This window comes from Delphinus delphis, chromosome 5, assembly GCF_949987515.2.
Source record: "Delphinus delphis chromosome 5, mDelDel1.2, whole genome shotgun sequence".
In the NCBI taxonomy this organism is placed as follows: domain Eukaryota; kingdom Metazoa; phylum Chordata; class Mammalia; order Artiodactyla; family Delphinidae; genus Delphinus; species Delphinus delphis.
This window is the reverse complement of record NC_082687.1, coordinates 103,192,981-103,212,128: the sequence shown is the minus strand read 5'-3', so window position 1 is coordinate 103,212,128 and position 19,148 is coordinate 103,192,981. Positions and strand designations below refer to the sequence as shown.

The 19,148-nt window shown below is 52.6% G+C and overlaps 1 protein-coding gene across 2 annotated transcripts in view; it reads left to right on the top strand.

Annotated features, from left to right (window-relative positions):
* Positions 1-3,550: 3,550 nt before the first annotated feature.
* The window catches only part of CRMP1 (collapsin response mediator protein 1), a 68,487-nt gene continuing 52,889 nt past the window's right edge, over positions 3,551-19,148 (top strand). The window contains exon 1 of one of the 2 annotated variants that reach the window (XM_060011808.1): positions 3,551-3,995. In XM_060011808.1, coding sequence (XP_059867791.1) covers positions 3,615-3,995 — 381 coding nt within the window. In that variant the 5' untranslated portion in view covers positions 3,551-3,614. Of the gene's footprint in view, positions 3,996-7,948; positions 8,229-19,148 lie in introns of those variants that run through there. The other variant, XM_060011809.1, reaches the window with a different exon arrangement.

Genomic DNA, 19,148 nt, shown 5'->3' with positions numbered 1-19,148 from the left:
CCTGAACTTTATCACATCTGCAAGTTACCTTTTGCAATGTAAGGTAACATATATACAGGTTCTGGGATTAGGAGGTAAACGTCTTTGTGAAAAGGGCATCATTATTCTGCCCACCACAATCCCCTATGAACTGATTTGGAGGCAGCAGAGGAAAACAAACATTTTAGAATCAAACAGGCCTGCATTTGCACTGGATCCCTGCCACTTTCTGGCCATATAACTTTAGGGAGGTTGCTTTACTTCTCTGAACCTTTTTCCTTATTTCCACAATGAGTGCGCTAATCCATTACTTGCCTCACAGATTTGCTGAGTGTTATGCACCTAACAATAAACTACAATTCCCTTTTTCTCATTTTTATAACTTACGAGGTTTTTTAAAAAATCTTTTTTTTGTGTGTGTGCTTGCCAAAAAAGTCCTGATGGATCAGAGCTGAGTGGCATCTCCTGTCCTCTCCCTGCCCACTCTGTTCGCTGCCCTCACCCCGAAGCCTTCCTGATCTGACAGGATAGCCAGAGGCCTGTCCTTCACCAGATGTCATGGTTTAATCCACTTATGAGCACTCCTTCCCTGGAGGACTGAGAGCCATCAGAGGGCAGGAGGGGAAGGTGACAGCCATCCTCTGGACCAAGTGCAGTTTGCTCAGGTCTCCTGGGCTTTCCTCTATTGGCCTCTGACAGACGCTGCTCCCCTTGGTCTCCCTGCAGGCTGGTGGGTGCATTTCCTAACTTATACCCTGGCTTTTTTTCCTGCCTCCCTTCTTCTGTTACACTGGGTTTACTGGTCTTGAGATGAGGAGATGTTGTAGAAAGAACTCAGACAAGCCTGAGTTGGAATCCCAGCATGGTCACTTCCTGGAGGTTAACTTGAGAAGTAGGTTGGAGCTTTGTCATCTCCAGCATTCCAGCCTAGAAACGGAGGGGACAACATCTCCCAAGGGGGCTGCTGAAAGCACGATGTAATGTGTGGAAATAAACAGTGTGTTCATAGACCCTGACCTATGGTAGGAGCTCAATAAAAGTCAGATCCCCCTTCTCTAGTAAAGTCAGGAGGAAAATAAAGTCAGTGACACAGTGGGTGCCCAAGATGTGTGTTGGATGAATGTGGAATGATTAGTTGCCCAAGGTTGCATGGAGGACAGGATTCAAACTCAAAAATCTAGTCTCTTCTAACTATGCCAGGTTCATGCCTTTGTCTCCCCTTTCCCAGTGGGAGCTCTTCAGCCAGGCTTCTTGGGGGAGGGAAAATGATACTGGTTAAGATGCAGACTCTGGGACCAGACTACTGTGTTTCAATTCAAAGTGGCATCATTTACCAGCTGTGACCCTAGACAAGGTACTTATCTCCCTGAGACTCAGTTTTCTCATTTGTAAAAGGTGGCTAAAACGGTACATATCTCAAAGGTCTTTGTGAGTCTTAAAAGAGTAACTGTATGTAAAAAGTCTACAATGGTCCTTGGCATGTAGTAAACCCTGTAGGTGGGAATTATTCTTATACTTTCTTGCTTCTGCACAAAGACAACTCTTTCTCTCCTCCCTCTGTGTTACTCCCTCCTAATCTTGACAACTGCCTACCCTTTCTCCCAATGAAAAGGGTTTTCTTGGAAAGTAGTGAGATCTCCATCACCAGCGGTATTTAAGCAAAGCTGGAGAGACAGTCTCCTCAAGATGTGAGAGCAGATTCAGGCAACCAAGTACGAGGATTGACCTCAAAATTTCATCTAACTCAGATTCTTGGTTTCTCTGATGTTTCTATGAGTTTGGTCACCACAAATAGTTTTGGAGCTTTAGAAGTTTCTATGTGGTCTTCAACAGGAAATTTCCTTGCCTGGAATGTGCTGGGAACAGTATTTCACAGGACAGATAGAAGGTTTCATTAAAAACACACTTGCCCTGCACCCCAGAGTCTTGCAGAGTCTGGGACTCCTGGAACCGGTGAGGCCGGGTACTGAAGGGACAGTTCCCAGCACTGGAAGCTGGCAGGGTGAGAGGTGGGGTGCAGCACAAGGCACTGAAGTTCCCAGCTGGGTCCCCACCCAGCCTGTTGCCGCATGTCTGAACTTGCTCGAGGAGTGGGTCGGCAGCTGGTGATTCCACCCATCCAGAAAGAGCAGCTGGGACCACCATGTCCCTGGAGACTCTTAGGACTCTCTGCCTGATAATGATCAGGGAGAAATGAGCAAGGGTATCTAGGGAAGGCACATGGCACCTGGCTTTGAAGAGGGGTAGAGGGGAGTCCCAGCAGAGTGACCCCCAGGCCCCTCGCCCTTCACCCTGGCCCTAGTCAGAGGAAGCCTTGGACTCCCAGGCTGCAAGCTCCTAGCTCAGCAGGGGTACGCTGCATCAGGGGTCATGGGAAGTGACCCTGGAATGGGGAATATTTGTCTGGGTGACTGACAGGAGTGTGTGCACGTGTGTGAGATGATCTATCTCTTTGTGTGTCTTTTTCTGGAGCGTTTCTATTTAAGCTCCCGACTGCCCATATTTCTGGTGTGGATTTGTGTGTGGGCGTCCTGTCGGGGTTTATGCGCGTGGAGTCATCTTGTGAGTTTGCCTTCGGTGTGAAAATCTCTTTGTTGTGTGGATGTTGCAGGCATGAGCCTCGTGTACATGTGTGAGTCGTTGGTTCACATGTAAGTGTGTTCTTCTGTTGTCTGTCAGTGTGAATGTGGACCCAGCACAGGAAAGAATCCCTCTTTCTTTGCTCTTTCATCCTTCCTGGTGTGCAGCACTGCCCGGTACACTATGTGTCTGTTTGTCTCTTTCCTCCTTAGGATGTCAGCTCCCAGAGGGCAGAACTCGGTCTATTTTGTTCACAGTGCTGTCCCCAGTGCCAACAACGTGCTAGGCACCAGCAGAGCACTCAATGTAATAGTGCTGAGTGAATGAATGCAGTGTCCAGTGTGTGAGAGTCTCTCTCTGGCTGTGCAATCAATCTCAGAGTGTTTCTGTCTATGCGCTGGGTTGCGTGACTGAGAATTTCTGGTGTCTGTGTGTGTGTGTGTGTGTGTGTGTGTGTGTGTGTGTCTGACTAGGAATATGTACAAGCATGTATGTGTGTGCAAAATTGTCTCTGATGTGCGTGAAAGAGCCTACATATGTCTAGGGAGTGTGTAGTGTAATCGACTCTTGTGTGTGCCAGCATGTTTGTGCAATTCTCACGTGTTTGTATGGCATAATTGTCTGGTGTGCTAGTACCAACCTGTGTGTGCCCCGGGAGCTTGTGCGTGTGCGTGCTCGCGGTTAGCAACCCTCGCACTCCTCGCGTCCCGCGCTCAGCCTGGGGGCGGGGAGCGGGGTGGGCGGCGAGGGCACTGCGGTTCTGCTGCCCGCCCTCCGCGCTGCGGCGAGGGCTCGTCACGGTCCCTCCCCGCCCTCGCTGCGGTCCCCGCCTCCCGGTCCTTTGTAGCCTGCCGCTGCGCTCTCAGACAGCCGCCCGGAGGCCCCGCCCCTGCCCCGCCCCGCCTCGCGTCCCGCCCCGCCCCGCCCCTCCCCTCCTCGGGCCGCAGTCTCGCCTGGGCAGACTCGGCCCTCACGGAGCGCTGAGCTCGGCACACAGCGGTGGCTAGGGCCGCGGGTGGGCGGGAGCGCGGGCGGGCTGCCGGCCTTGGACCGGTATGGCGGATCGGCGGCGCGCGTGGAACACGGAGGACGACCTGCCCGTGTACCTGGCGCGGCCGGGCAGCGCGGCGCAGACCCCGCGCCAGAAGTACGGCGGCATGTTCGCCGCGGTGGAGGGCGCCTACGAGAATAAGACCATCGACTTCGACGCGTACAGCGTGGGCCGCCGAGGCTCCGCGCGCACACCGCGCAGTGCTGGCCGGCTCGACGCGGTCGGCCTGCCGGGGCCCGGAGGCAGCGAGGACACGGCCAGCGACGTGAGCGATCCCTCGGGCTCGGCAGTCAGTTCGCCGGGCGAGCGCGACGAGCGACCAACTGCGCTGCGCATCCGCTGCCCCGCGCCCCGCGCCCTGCCACTCGGCCGGGACAATGCCCAGGTACCCTCGGGGCGCGCGTGGGCCGGACGGAGGGGACGGGACCCTCGGGTCGCTGGGCGTGGGGCCGCCCGAGGGCAGTGCCCGGGCAGGAGTGCTGGGGCCACTGCGGCCAGGCTTGGGAGAGCTACGGAACGCCCCTCCCCCACCCTATCATTCAGGAGGTTCGGAGAGGTTGTGCGACTCGGTCAGCGTTGGCCAGCATAGTCCGTGAGACTCCAAAGGGTCTTTCGAGATCCAGCACCCCCGCTCCTCCACTGCAGAAAGGGAGAGCGAGGTTCTGAGAAGGGAAGTAAGTTGGCTAAAGCCGCCACATGGTCCCTTAAAGCGCAGAGGGACCTCTGGGGTTAATTTCATCCAAGGATCCTCATTTTCTGCTTTACGAAAAGACAGGGAGCTCTGTTCCGCATTCATCCCTTCATGTATTCACTCACTCATGAGGAATTATAGAGCACCTACTATGTACCAGGCGCTGGGAGAGGTTCAGTGAAATGCCTGTGGTCACATGGCTTAAAGCTTAAGCCATTCCTGAGTGCTCCCTCTGTATTTTCCGGGGCAAGGATTTGGTTAAAGATTTAGATCGTGGGGCAGACAGAACTGGAAACCGCTAGCCGCAATCACCGACATCTTCAGAGGATGCTCCTGAGTCCCACAGCACAACGCCTCTGTGCTCACTTCACAGAGCAAGTTGGAGGCAGAGAGGGGGTTTGAACCGGGGTCAGTAGCCTCCTAGACTTGGAGGTCCCCCCCCCACGAAAGTGGGGAAACATCAGGGAGAGGGAACGCCAGGCCGTGGGCCCTATGGCTCATCTCCCTTTAGCTGGGGTCGCCAGAGCATTGGGGGAAGATGGGTAGACGACCCAGCTTTGGGATATATGGGTGAGGTGCTGGAAAACGGAAGTTGGAGCACCCGAGGGCCGATGAGCTGTAGCCTTACCCCAGAACTCCATGTCTGAGCACTGCTCAGGTCCCAGGCCCCTGATAGGTGCTGGGTTCCCTGTTTAGCACTCCGGCCCCACCCTAGGTCAGGGTGGGTAATAAATTCATTGTGAAAATTAAATCAGTTAATGCCGCTAGGTAGTGAGCATACAATAAGTGTTTGTTGTTTATTTGAGTTTGATCCTTATCATCATTTTTATTAACCCTTCTCCCCTTAAATGCTCTGAGAGGCATACAGTGAGAGCGGAGGAGGCAGAGTTTGATCTGGACAGAAATCTGGGAGGGCTTCCTGGAGGAGTGGGGGGAGGCTGGGCTGGCCTGTGGCTGCTACGACCCAATAGTGGGTCTCCTCCTGCCCCCACTCCCACGCCCCGGGTCTTCAGTCTCGGTAGCTCGGGAACTCTCCGTGGTCCTGAATCCTGAGCCTCGCGAGATGAAAGTCTACAGTGAGGGTGTGTGTGTCTGTGGGGGTGTGTGTGCAAGGAATGGAGATATCGAGAGGATCCCGTCTCCTTGTCCCTATCCCTTCTATATCTTGCCCTGCCCACCTCCTTCCCTAGTGTCCGACCTCGCTTGGGATCCAGGCTTCACAGCCCGAGCGGGAGGCTTCGGGGCCGCGGACCAAGAAGCCGGGGCCAATACCGGAGAATCCTAGTTTCCAGTCAAGGCTGGGCGTCCTCTTGAGCCTCAGCTTCTTCATCTGTGAAATGGGGGTGGCATCTCCCAGCCTCTCTCAAGGCGTGGTGGAGTATCAGGGAGGCGAGAGAGCTTTGTGCACGGCCGGGAGCTGTGCAAGAGCGTCCCTGACGGACCTGCAGTCAATGTCACCAAAGCCAGCATCGCCCCTGGGCTCTGTCTGGGACGGCTCCACAGCCGCGCCTCGGCCCCTGGGGACGCTGATCCCTTCACCTCTCCCACTCCTCTTTCTTCTCCCCCTCTAGCCTTCTCCCCTTTCTCCATGGCTTCTCGGGTACTGGACAAAAGGCAGCGCCTCCGGCGCGCCAAGGGCTCCAGGAGCACGCGAGGTTCGGAACTGTGGAGCCTAGGTGCTCGCGGTCTCCCTTGTGGGGGAGAGTTTTACTTTCTGCGGACCGAGCAGCCACGGGGTTCGGGTTCGGGGGCCGGCGGGCCTCGCTGCTCCTGAGCTTTGCAGAGGGTGCCGGGGCCCTTCCCCCGCGCCCGTAAAGCTCTTTCCCGGGGAGGGAGGAGGGGTTTCTGCGGCGCAGGCGCAGCGTTTGCCGAGGCCCGAGGCTGTGCAACTGCGGCGCTTTGTACCCGGGAAGTCCGCTTGGGAGCGGTGGTCTGTTTGGCCAATAGCAGACGAGTGCCCCTCCCCCTATACGCAGGAGGTCTCCTCTCCAATCCTGGAGCTTCCCTGCCCAAACTGAAGCCTGGGAGGGGCCCTGGTTCGTGGAACCTAGCCCTTAGCAACGCTGAGGAAGGGGATGTAGTGTCAGAGAGAGGGAGACCTGCAATTTCCGGTCATCAACAAGAATTTAGGACCCAACTCAGAGCCAAGAGTGAGCTCTAGACAAGTTGTGCAGGAACCTGGCTTCCAGATACTGCTCTGCTGCAGCTCACATGCTTTGTATCTAAGATTTCATTCTATCTCTGTAAGCCTCAATTTCGCCCCTGTGAAATGGGAAACTTAATGGCCTAGTGTTCCTGGAATACTAAGCCGTTTCTGTTTTGTGAACATAAAACCCTATCTCCACTTTAAGGCCCAGGCGTCTCTGGCCTTCTGTCCTGGACTGGAGGACTGGCCTCCAGGTGGCAGTGGAGGTAAAGGCTTCAGGCCCTAACCTGAGTGGCGGGAGCTTCACCAGGCCTGGCACCCCGCCCTCTGTGTGGCAGCTGGAAGTAAAGAAGGTGGGGTCTTTTTACCGAGCCTGTGGGTTTGGGTTTTATAGGCAGAAAGTAGAAGGTTGGCATTTTAATCTGCCTGGATTTGGGAGGCACCTGTCTAGCCCTATGGGGGCTTACTAGGGCTCCCCCGCTTTCCCCCTCTTCCCTCTTTCCTCTTCTGTCAAGAAGTTAATCAAGCTAGCCCAGGACTCCTGCCCACCTCTCCCCAAAGCAACACCTGGATTATGGGCGCTGGGGCTGGTGTCCACGCTCCACTGGGAACCAGGACATCCTTTTCCCCCTCCTGACCGCTAGCCTGTCCTAGGGGCTCTGGGCTCCTTAGTGCCAATGGTCTGGCTCTGCAATCAGCAAGCACTGTCTGGTAGACAAGGCTCTGGGGATAAGCCGGTGGCCCCAATGGCAGGGGGCCCTGTGATGAGAGAGGGGCTGCAGGCAGTAGAGCAGGTCAGTCACTAATTAGGCCTTTGTCTCTGGGGTCCCTGCTGCAGGGAGGGAGGGAGGCTGGTTCAATGATGGGGGTGGGAGGAGTGGCAGGGAAAGGTTTTATGGAGAAGCCCTAGGAGGTGAGTCTGGGAGAATAGATAGACTTCTGTCTGAGGTAAGATATTCAGAGAGAGGACACAGTTTGAATAAAGGCTTGGACTTGGGGCTGGAGATGTGCTCGGTCTATTCAGGGAGTGGCGCAGCGGAGGGACTAACGCAGGCTGTGGAACGAGAGGCCTGGGCTGGATCCTGGAGGGCCTCGAGCGCACCAGCAGCCGGGGCGGGTTCTGGGCACCCGGCCCACACTCCCTCCCCCACGCAGATGTTGGGGAGGCCTGCAGATGCACTGCTGCACACCTGTGGCGCTGCCCACGGCCTCTGCCTGCGCACCCGAAGTTCATCTCTGGCTTTTAAAGGAGCCCTGAAAACCAGACCTACCCAATCCGAGAGCGAGGCCGGGGCCCAGCAGAGGGCGTGTGCGCGGGGTGGGGGTCGGCGGGGCTGGTTGGTTGGGGAGGGGCGGGGGCGGGGGGCGGAGTGGGGGAGATCTGAAGGGAAGCGCTTCCTGGTTCGAGCCGAGAGGGGCGAATCGCGCTCGGCTGCGCGCCGCCGGGAGGAGCTGTCTGTCTGCAGCCCCCTCCTCCCGCCCTCGCCTCTCCCTCCTCCTCCCGCCCTCCTCACGGAGCCGGGCGGTGCTGGCAGCCGGAGCGGCAGCGGCGGCGAGCGGGCCGAGCAGCCGGGGCAGCCGAGCGCGTGGGCAGCCGCGGGCGCCGAGCCTCCGTCCCTCTCTTCACTGATCCCGGGCCTTTGTCACCGCGCCCGCGGGGAGCGGGACCGAGAGACAGCCATCCAGGGCGAAAGCCAGCCCCACAGGTCCACCGGCCGGGCGGAGGGCGCCAGAGGGGGGCCATGTCTTACCAGGGCAAGAAGAGCATTCCGCATATCACGGTAAGCTGGGCCGCCGCCCTGGCCCCGCCGCTCTTGGCGAGGTGGTGGTGGTCGCCGCCGGGGTCGGGATCCGCTGGGGGACCTAACGGGAGGCCCCCGAGGGGCTTTCCTGCGTCGCGGCGGGTGGGGCGGGGCCGGTCTCGGCCTTGCAGCCTCCTCCCCCCAGCCTCTGGGGACAATGCGGGGGAGGGCAGCCCGGCGTGGCGGGGCGGGGCGGGAGCCTCGGGTCCCTCTCCCCGCGGGCTTGCAGCGGATGGCTTGGACCCGGAGGATGCGGAGCTGAACAAAAGAGGGAGGGGCTCGGTGTCCGAACCCCCTCCCTCCGGCCCTGGAGCTGAGCCTCCAGCGGGCGCCCTTTGCACAGTCTAGCTGTTGCACCTCGCGGCAGCGTTTCTTCCCCGCCAGAGTAAGGAAAATGATCGACCACCGCCCCTCCCCCACTCCCCCCCCCCCGCCACTCCCCGCCCAAACCGATGAAGTGGAAGTCTGGACCTAGAGACAGCGCCATGATGGAGGAGCCCCTCCCATTCCTCACTGCAGCTAAAAATAACCTGATGGGGCGGCCCTGGCGGCTGTGTCCCGGGAAGGGTTAACACTGGGGGGTGGGAATGGTGGCGGTGGCTGAGCAGTTCTCGGTGTCTCTGGGTGTGGCCGGAAACAAAGGATCCCTGGTCTTTATGCTTTGTCTCAGGGTGGGGAGCTGAGGACACAGCGGGTCCAGAGACCTGGCCTCCGCCTCATTCCCTGTCTGGCACCAGAGTTGAACCAAACCATTCCTGAGGGATGTGGACCACAGGTGCTGGTGAAACCCATGGGCCTTGGGTGGCTGATATCTGAGCAGCCAGGTGCTGGAAGGCATGATGGAATCCTCCAGGGCAATGCTTGAGGTTTGAGGGCAGGAGACCTAGCATCCTCCTTTATCCAGAATCCAGGCTCAAGGATGGTCCCAGAACACCTTGGAGAGGGCAGCCGTGGGTAGGGGTGAAGAAGCTGACATTTCCCACTTGCCTGCCCAGTATATTGTGGATCTTGTTTTCTTGAATCTTCTCAATAAATCTTTCGAAGCAGGCATTGTCCACATAAAGTTCTCAGAGGCTGGAGCACTGGTTGGGGAGGCAATTGAGAGGAAGGTTGGGAAAGAACTGGGACCCCTTGCCTCCCCAGAACAGCCCTGCATTCTGCCCAATTCTGGATTGAGTCTCTCTTAGAAAACTCTTCCGCCCAGCTTCAGGTCTTGTCAGCAGACCTTTGCTGAGTTACCGTCCAGAGACGTGCCCCCTGACGGTGGGGACCACCTCTTGCCCATCCCTAATCCTTGCCGTCTGAGACACAGCAGTGTAAGTGACCAATCCCTTAACACTGTAGTCGGCTAAGCATCAATGGAAGGGATGTGGTTGCCCTGGGCTAGGCAGTGTGGGAGGAACGAACTGGATATTTGCATACGCCGGTCGGGCTTTCCTCCTCTTCAACCCTGACCCCAGGGGAACTGAGGCAGGAGATGGAGGTAGAGGGGATGCAATGACTGATGAGTCAGGAACCCAGGGTACCTTTGTGACTATTGCCCATAGCAGGTCTATGCCCCATTCAGGATCCCGGTTTCCAAGAAGCACGTTTAGCCAGATGGTCTTTGAGGCAGGTGTATGGGAACAGTGCCTCCAGAGTTGCGTAGTTCTGCCTGCACAGCCGCAGCGGTCACCCTGCCTGCAGACTGTGGCCCTCTGGAGTGGAGATAAACTGCCCAGGCTTTTGCAGCAGACGGATCTGGGTGTGCATCTCTGCTCTGCCTCCTTTCTGAGCCTCCGTGCTCTTATATCCAAAGTGGGCTTAGCACTGGCCATTTCACAGGACCCTTGAGCATCTGAGAGGACACTGGCAAAGTGCTTAGTGTTTCGTAGGCACACAGTAAGGGCTTCAGAACTGCTGGCTGATCCTGCTGCTTTAGTCTTTTGTGCGAAGCAGGTAGTCAACGCATGTGTAAAAGAGAATCACATGGGGGCTTCCCTGGTGGCGCAGTGGTTGAGAGTCCACCTGCCGATGCAGAGGACACGGGTTCATGCCCCGGTCCGGGAGGATCCCACATGCCGCGGAGCGGCTGGGCCCGTGAGCCATGGCCGCTGAGCCTGTGCGTCCGGAGCCTGTGCTCCGCAACAGGAGAGGCCACAGCAGTGAGAGGCCCGCATACCACAAAAAAAAAAAAAGAGAATCACATGGAGTGGATCCCACAGCTTCAATAGCATGGGGAGGAGAGATGCTGAAAATGCGCCTTATTTCCTGGGAAAGCTGTCCTTGATGAAACATTTGTGTTTAATGTGGCCCACATAGTCCGTTCCAGCTAGAAAAATGTGTGGTTTAAGGGAGAAGCCAGAGAGGATGGACTTGGATGGAGCTCCTCTGTAGGACCCACAGCTTCCTGAGGACCTTTTGCTGATAATGTACGTGGTCTGACAGGAACCAGAATGCCATTAAATGAACGGATAGGCATTGTGGCTTTCCACATGCTGCACCCTTAACCTGTTCAATCAATAGAACTCATTTGGTAAGTTAATAATAAGCACCTGGTCTGTGCCTGCCGCTGTCTGGGTGCTAAGGAAAGTGGGCAAGAGATGGGCATGCCCTTTGCCTTCACAGAGTTTAGCAAAGACTGACATTTCAGCCTGAAATAGCCACAAAATGTTGGTGGGGGGGTGTTATAAGGGGAAGTACAGGAGGCTGAGGAGACCACAGCAGGGACACCCAGCCTAGTCCTGGTGGGTGAGGAGGGAGGGGTTCTGTGGCAAAAGAGTGTGGCCCGTTGGAGAAACTGAAGGAAAGTCAGCATTGCAGGAGCCTGACCTCTGTGACCAAGTGTGGCTTCTCTGTGCAGTTAGAGCAAATCCTGGAGACGGTTAAGATGTTTTTGGCAGCCACGGTATGTGTGGCCTGTGGAGGGACCCAGTGGGGCTTAAGAAAGGACCAAGATACAGCTGTCAGCTGCATCTCCAGGTCCCCACCTGCTTGATGTTGGGTCACTCCTCCTGTGAGCCTCAGTTTGCTCATCTGAACAAAGAGGGTAAGGTCTCAGATTCAGCAGTGAAATTAGAGATAGGAGAGAGAGTATGTGAGCAGAGGAGGAAAAGGGACACTCCAGACAGGGCACAGTGTGGACAGAGGCAGGGGCACGGCTGAATCACAAAAATGCTCTACTCATGTTGACTATGGTGTCTTTTCCTCTTTTCTCTGCCTCAGCCTTTTTCTGAGATGCTAGAGTAGCCTGCTAGAGAAGAGGGAAGAAGCCAAAACACTTGGCTTCAGCCCCCAAGGATTGTTTAAAACATTAATAAAGCTCTCTTTCATGTATGGCTTTTTTTTCAAAAACTAATGGCATAGCCGGGATTAATTTAGTTAAAATGGTTTTTCGGTGCCCACTGCGGTGGTTAAGTGAGTAGGGGCATCCTGGGCGTGGCTCTGAGCAAACAAAGGCACAGGGCTCGTGGCCCTGCAGAAGCAGCTGTCCCAACAGAGCCACTGAAGGGGGAGGCAGGAGTGTCCACCACCATGGTTATGAAGTATTGCTATTACAGAGAAGACATCATGAGTTTGCAGACCATTACAGCATTCAGAAGGATTTCCGTGATCTTTCATTGGGTTTTCAGAACAGTCCTGTGAGGAAGGCAGCCTGTTTCCCAAAGAGTAAACAGGATTATAGAGACTTGGAAGCTTCTTCAATGGCTTGTGGAGGAATGAAGAGGTCCTGTTCAAGCAGGGAGGGTAGATGGGCTGGTCTGCCTGGTAAGAGAGTCACTGTCTGATTGAAATCTGTGTGTTTGCGTGTGTGTGTGTGTGTGTGTGTGTGTGTGTGTGTGTGTGTGTGTTAGATCAAACAGTAAAACAGTAAAGATGAGCAGAGAAGAGAAAGATTATTAAATAAAAATTACATCGGACTGAATTAGTTATTCTAATGGACAAATATGCAAAAATCTTGCTTCTTCCTGAGGATAGCATTCAGCCTACCGTATAAGTATCTAGATTATCTCATTGCCTTTTTTTTTTTTTTTTTTTTTTGGTACGCTGGCTTCTCACCGCTGTGGTCTCTCCCATTGTGGAGCACAGGCTCCAGACATGCGGGCCCAGCGGCCATAGCTCACGGGCCCAGCCGCTCCGCGGCATGTGGGATCTTCCCGGACCGGGGCACGAACCTGTGTCCCCTGCATCGGCAGGCGGACTCTCAACCACTGCGCCACCAGGGAAGCCCTCATTGCATTTTTATGCAAAGGATTTGAGACGCCTAGAGTGATTTATCCTGCATATAGTGAAATCAGAGGGAAGTCGAATAGCAAGACTGAGGCTCAAAGAAAAGCAGAGACCAAACCTGCCAGTGATTTGGACCACTGGGGGTGTGCTTCTGGACATATGGTCCTGATTCAGAGCTTCTGTCATCCAGGGCAGAGAAGCAGACATTCTCAGTTAGGTCAAGTTCATGATCAGACAGGAAGAAGTGGGCCATTTTCTTTGGGGAAGAATTATTTTAAATTACATTCTTAAAAAGTGTTTGTGAGCATACAAGTGATACTGAGTTGTGACATCTTCCATAACATAACGATGCCAACTGAGCCCTGATTGCCTGTGTCTTGTAATGAACTTGGCCAAGACTGACTACCCAGAAACACATGATATGACATATGTGAATGTACCAGGCACATAGTAAGCGGCTAACAGATAGACGATAGTTCCCTTCCCCGAACTCAGGCTCTCTTTGAGGAGATGAAAATTCAGAATGGCAGGTAATCAACGACTGTTAACTGCATATCTTAACCGTTTTGTTCCTTGAGCTGTGCAAGGTGTCATGAGCAGTTGAAAAATACGTATTTCATGATCCTGACCTTTCCATCTAAGTGAAAAATTGCACATACATGGAACGACTTAAAAATGACCAAAGGGTAAGTGTGGAATAGAGCACAGGTGTTAGAGAAGTTCAGGGAAGGGAGGGCTCAGCATTGGCAGAAGCAAGAAGAGGTGCCCTCTTGGGGCTTAGGGGATGGCATGAGCTAGGTGTTGAGGGATTTGATTGGTGGAGACAAAGGAAGAACATGCAAGGCAGGTGGAACAGCAGGGTCGAGACCTGGGCTGGGGAGTGAATGTTGTCAGAAGAGAATAAGAGTTTTATATAGCTAAATCCGAGGGTGAGGATCTTGAAATAAATTTGAATGGCAGGGGGACTGGGGAATTCTACAAGGCTTTGGAAGTCAGGCAGAATGCACCCAAAGTGATGGAAATAGCCCATGGGTTCTAAGTCTGGCTTAAATGCAAATGGGGTGTTTGATCTTGGACAAGTCAGTTCTCTAGGTCTCAGATTCCTTTTCTTTACGGAGTTAGATTAGATAATTCAGCTCCTAGTTATAGGATATTCTGACTTGATTCTGTGGGTAATAGGAAGCCTCTGGAAGTTCTTGAACTGGGAGGATGGTATAATGAAGGCAACATGGAAGAATGTGGATTCTGAAGCCAGACTATTGGGATTTGAATCCTAGCTGCTCCACTTACTTGCTGTGTAATTTTGGCAAATCACTTATTTTCTCTATGCAGCAATTTTCTAATTTGTAAAGTGGTAATAATAGTAATACTCCATAGGGGTTTTTTCCCCTTGAGAATTAAATGACTTAATATATGTGAGATATTTAGAATAGTACCTGCACATAGTACATGCTCAATGGGTTAGCGGTTATTACTCTTACTGCAAGATGGTGTATTAGTTAGCTTTGTTCCATAGCAAACAATCCGAAGTCTCAGTGGTTTTCAGCAACATACATTTATTTCTTGCTCATGTTACATGAGGACCTGGATTGGCTGTGGCTTTGCCCCTGGCTGTTGCGAGCAATGGGTCTGCCCCTTGGATCTCCTCACCTTGAGACACAGGCTGAAGGAGCAGAGGCTTGAAGCACAAATGCCTTTAAGAAGTCCTGCTCAGCTATGGTACGTTTCATATCTGCTCATAACCATTGGCCACAGCAAGTTGCATGATCAAGGCCTAAACTGATGGCAAAGAGCCCAGTGTTAGTCTTTCTGGAGCAGATATATGAGGATTAAATGTGAACATCGTGGCCCATCGGAGATGCTAATAAACACCTGTTGGAGCTGATAACGAGGTGGTCAGGAAGTTTAAGGGGTGAGTTTGAAAGAAAAGGCCTGCATCGTTTCCTAGGCTGAATTAGAGTTAGGAATGATCACCAAATTGAGGCGTCTCACTGGGCAATTAGAAACAGATCGGCATGGGGGTGAGAGGCAAGGCCCAGAGATAGAGATTAAGGACCCATGTACAAGAGGCGCTGGTGGAAAATAGGAAAACGCAAGATATTCCAGCAACCAGTGGTTCTCAGCCCATGTGCTGTGAGCACAGTGGTGTACTGAAAAAATCCTGTGTAGATGTGCTGCTAAATTTTGATCAGCATTTAAAGTTTATGTTTACTACAACCAAGTCTAAAACTTGTTCTCGTAACATCTATCAGGTAGATCCCTGAGCACTCACGAACGGAACAGTATGGAATAGTGTCTAATTTTTTTGTGAGGAAAAGGAAGCTCTTGTAATGGAAAGGGGACATCAGAAGACTTTGCCCCTTGAGCATATAAGAGAATAGGGTCAGGGCAGTGGACAGCGCAGCGCCATGGTGCTGAAGAGTAAGCAAGTTCAATTAAGGAGACACGAAAGGCCCTCTGAGATGGACACAGTCACACTGTAGTTGGGATGACATGGTAGTGATTGCTGCTGACTCATTTGGTGGTGTTTTATGTCTTTAATCCCTTCAAGACTGCTGCAAATTTTTATACCATTGGTCACTATGTCCTGAACACAGAAAGGTTGAGATTCATTGCCGTAGAGAGATGCAAAGACCAAATCCTATCTTTGCTCTTAGTGAGAAAAGACAACTCTGAATGGGTGGCTTAGGAAATGGAATGGGATCTAGGATACTTCACAGAGAGGCTGGTCTAGAAAACAAGAGTAAACAGAGTAAATAGGAGGGAAGTGATGGCTATGGACGTATGAAGTTTCAGCTTCCTACTCCTTCCTTGGGCCTGTGCCCCAGGTGCACTCCCACTTGGGTAACTTTGGTTTGTCCACTTGACTGTGCACACTTGGAGGATTGGGACAACATCTACTTTTCCTCAGCATCTCCTCAGGAGCACTCTTATGCATTGGTGACTCATAGCAGGGACTCCATATTCTGTGAGTGGATGAATAAAAACTAGATTGCAGGGCTTCCCTGGTGGCGCAGTGGTTGGGAGTCCGCCTGCCGATGCGGGGGACGCGGGTTCGTGCCCCGGTCCGGGAGGATCCCACATGCCGCGGAGCGGCTGGGCCCGTGAACCGTGGCCGCTGGGCCTGCGGGTCCGGAGCCTGTGCTCCGCGCCGGGAGAGGCTACAACAGTGAGAGGCCCGCGTACCGCAAAACAAACAAACAAAAAACCACTAGATTGCAAGCTTTGCATCTTTGCTGAGTGAGGTCTCAAGATACTCTTGCATTTGACCTTAACAAATGTCCTATCCATGGATTTAGCATTTAGGTAGTTACCATCCAGAAGGAGATGAGGGTGGTGTGAAGGGTTTCTGGAGGTAAAAAATAAAGACTTCCCAAGTGGTACTTTGGCAGTGGGGAGAAGGCAGGCCTGGCATATTAATGGGCTTCACTGCATTTCACACTGAAAGCAAGCTTTTACAAGAGGAATCTTCCATATATATATGTTGAATCATTAAAGTACACATTTCCCCAGGGTCTTGACCGAATAACTGCTTGGCATTAGAACTTGGGGTCAATTCCATGGGAAAACTCCACGGTTCTGATGCAGAATTGCATAAAGCAAAGAGGTGGCTGTTCGAGATTTTGTACCTGTCCCCAAATTATGCTGCCGTGTACTTTATATCAGACCATATTCATAGCCCCTTAGGGTTTAAATCCGAAGCAAATATTTGACTTATACAACCTCGAAGTTGAAAGGAACCTTTTAAATTATGTAAATTTTTCTGTGTTTGTGCATTTGAGGCGGCAGAAAGGAGTGTCCATTGCTTCTTCCCCACCCCCAGTCTCCCCTCTAGTGTAGGAATTGCAAGTACCCACTCCTTGCCCACCTCCAGTGGCAGGGAGATCTCACCACTTCACACAGCAGCCTGCTTTACTCTTGGACAGCTGTGTTGTTGGAAAGTCTTTTGCATGTAGAAGGGAGAGTCTACCTTTTGCCCTCAGAATTTTCCACAGGTTTCTTCCTCTTCCACACTGATATTCCTAGAGGCTCTGGACAATATTTCTCAGTTACTTAGGACCTTCTCTTTTCCAAAATAGCCCCAGTTCTTTACTGCAATTTCCAAGTACAGTGTTTGGATTTTTCTCTCCTTTTTTCCCTTCTTTTCTGCTTTTTTTCTTTTTGCTGTCCTTTATTTCTGAGCATGTAGAACAAAATGGATCCAAAATAAAACTTTAATTATTGGGCACCTTTTAAACTGGTTTAAATACTTTCCGGGTCCATAGACTCCTTTGAGAAACTGATAAAAACAATGGAAACTTTTCCCAGCTTCCTCAAATGCACAGCCACAGAACATTCATCAGAGAGCACTGGGCTTCATAGGCTGGTATTCGTTGTGTCGTGAGCTGTTACTCATCTTAAGTAATCCTGTGAGTTGGGTACTTTGAGTAGCTCCACTAATAGAAAGAAAACAAAAAACAACGGAAACACAGAGATTACGTTATTGCCGCAGGTCACCCAGCTAAGAAGCTGTGTGGGAACAAGCTGTAGTCTCTGGTGTGAAGGATCTCATAGTCTCATGCGGGAAACGGACATATAAAAATGAGCCAATAGACGAAGTTCTGTGCAGTTGGGAAACAATGCTAACAAGGGTGCAAGCTTTACGCTTTAGGAACTCCAGGAGGTAAGCACATGTTCCTGGAAGCAGGACACTGCCCCTGACAAGGTGAGTTGCAAGAAATCCAGGTAGCAGATGCCACAGACAAAGGCACAGGGTGTGAAAGTGCAGCTCCGAGAGCCAGAACATAGTGTGAGTATACGAGTATAGCACAAGGCCAGGAGAGGGCAGGGGTCAGGCCAGAGCCTGGGAGGGCATACTTTGCCCTACATGTGAGGACAAGCTGGTGAAGGGTTTAAGGAGAGGCACGCCATAGTTGCATTTGTGACGAGAAAGGTCACTGGCTGTCGTGTGGAGGGGACAAGGCAGGCAGCAGGGAGACAGGTGGGGAGGGCTGACCTGGAGCAGGTGCTGTGGGAGGTGGAAATCAGCAGGGGGGTATGAGAACAATGGAGCAGATGCAGCAAGGTCTACAAAAGAGTTGGGTTTGGGGTGTGAGAGGTTAGAGAGAAGCTGAAGATGGAACTGGGCATTTGAATGAGATTTATCTCCCCACAATGGGAAGACTTTAAAAATCAGGCACTGAGCTCTGTCCACGCATTAATTCATTTTACTTTCAAAACCACGCTCTGCGTTATAGATGGAACACTGAAGCGCAGAGAGGTCAACGTGCCTAAGGCACAAGGGTAGTAAGTGCGGGACCCGATTAGAGCTCAGGTGTTCTGGCCTCTACTGCCGTGTCCTTAACCAGCAGACAGCGCTGCCTCTTTGTTAAATGAGTATTGAATGAGATAATAGTTGTAGAAGCATCTGGCTTACAGGAGGCGTTGTCAGTGTTTATCAGGTGAACAGGGCTCTGCCTTGAATGTCTTAATACTGGAGAGCCCTTTCCAACTTCCAGAGCCCTTTAATCTGCCTTACTCCCTTTTGGCCACAGTCGCAACCATCCTGTCAGAAGGACCGGTGAGGTGCATGGCGTTGGGAATGGGCTTGAGATGTATGGTCTATTCCTGCTTATTCCCGTTTTTCAAAGGAAGGAACTGAGGCTCAGACATCTTAACTAGGTAGAGTGAGGAGAACACCGGGATAAATACCACGGGATGCTGGGCTGTCACTTTGTAGGTACCAGGTGACTAGGTTCACATCTGACTCCACCGTCTCCTGGCTGTGTGACCTTGGACAGAATCACTTCCCTTCTCTGAGTTTCCTTATTTGTAGCCATAATACCCACTTCTTAAGGTGACTTCAGAATTAAACATGAAAACCCATGTAATGCAGAAGTGATACTTAGTGTGTACTCAGGAATGTGGTTTTCTTGAAGGCCAAGGATTCCTGTTCAGATTGCTTTATATAAGGTAAAAGGCAGAGATGAAAAAATGCAGAAGTGGGTCTACACGTATATACAGATTTAGCTAGCATCATCCTTCTATAGGGAGCCTGAAGGCCTTGCCCACTCCTGGGGTCATGACAGAGGTTATGTTAACGCCAGATACTCCATCAGGGACTATTTCCTGAATGTCTGTCAGGTACAATGGAGCTTGAAATCTCGCTGTTAACATTGCAGTTGTCATGGACATGGGCCTCAGCTCACAGAAAAGGCCTGCAATCCATGGAGACCTCCTGTATTTCTTTGTTTTTTTTTTTTTTTGTTGTTGTTGTTTTTTGCTGTACGCGGGCCTCTCACCGTTGTGGCCTCTCCCGCTGCGGAGCACAGGCTCCGGACGCGCAGGCTCAGCGGCCATGGCTCACGGGTCCAGCCGCTCTGCGGCACGTGGGATGTTCCCGGACCGGGGCACGAACCCGTGTGCCCTGCATCGGCAGGCGGACTCCCAACCACTGCGCCACCAGGGAAGCCCGACCTCCTGTATTTCTGATTCATGAAGGAGGAAAATGCCACTGTGTCCTTGACCCATGCGGGTGGGAACAAATGTGTGCTCGTTATATTCAATCTCAGGCCTGTTGCCGCTTCCAGGGTTGCTTTCCTGAAAAGTGTGGCAAAGCACCACCGGCTGACAGGCCGTCCCCTGAGGCAGAATCAAAGGCAAATGGACTGGGTTTCTGTGAATAAATAATAAGAGCGTGCAGCTGCACTG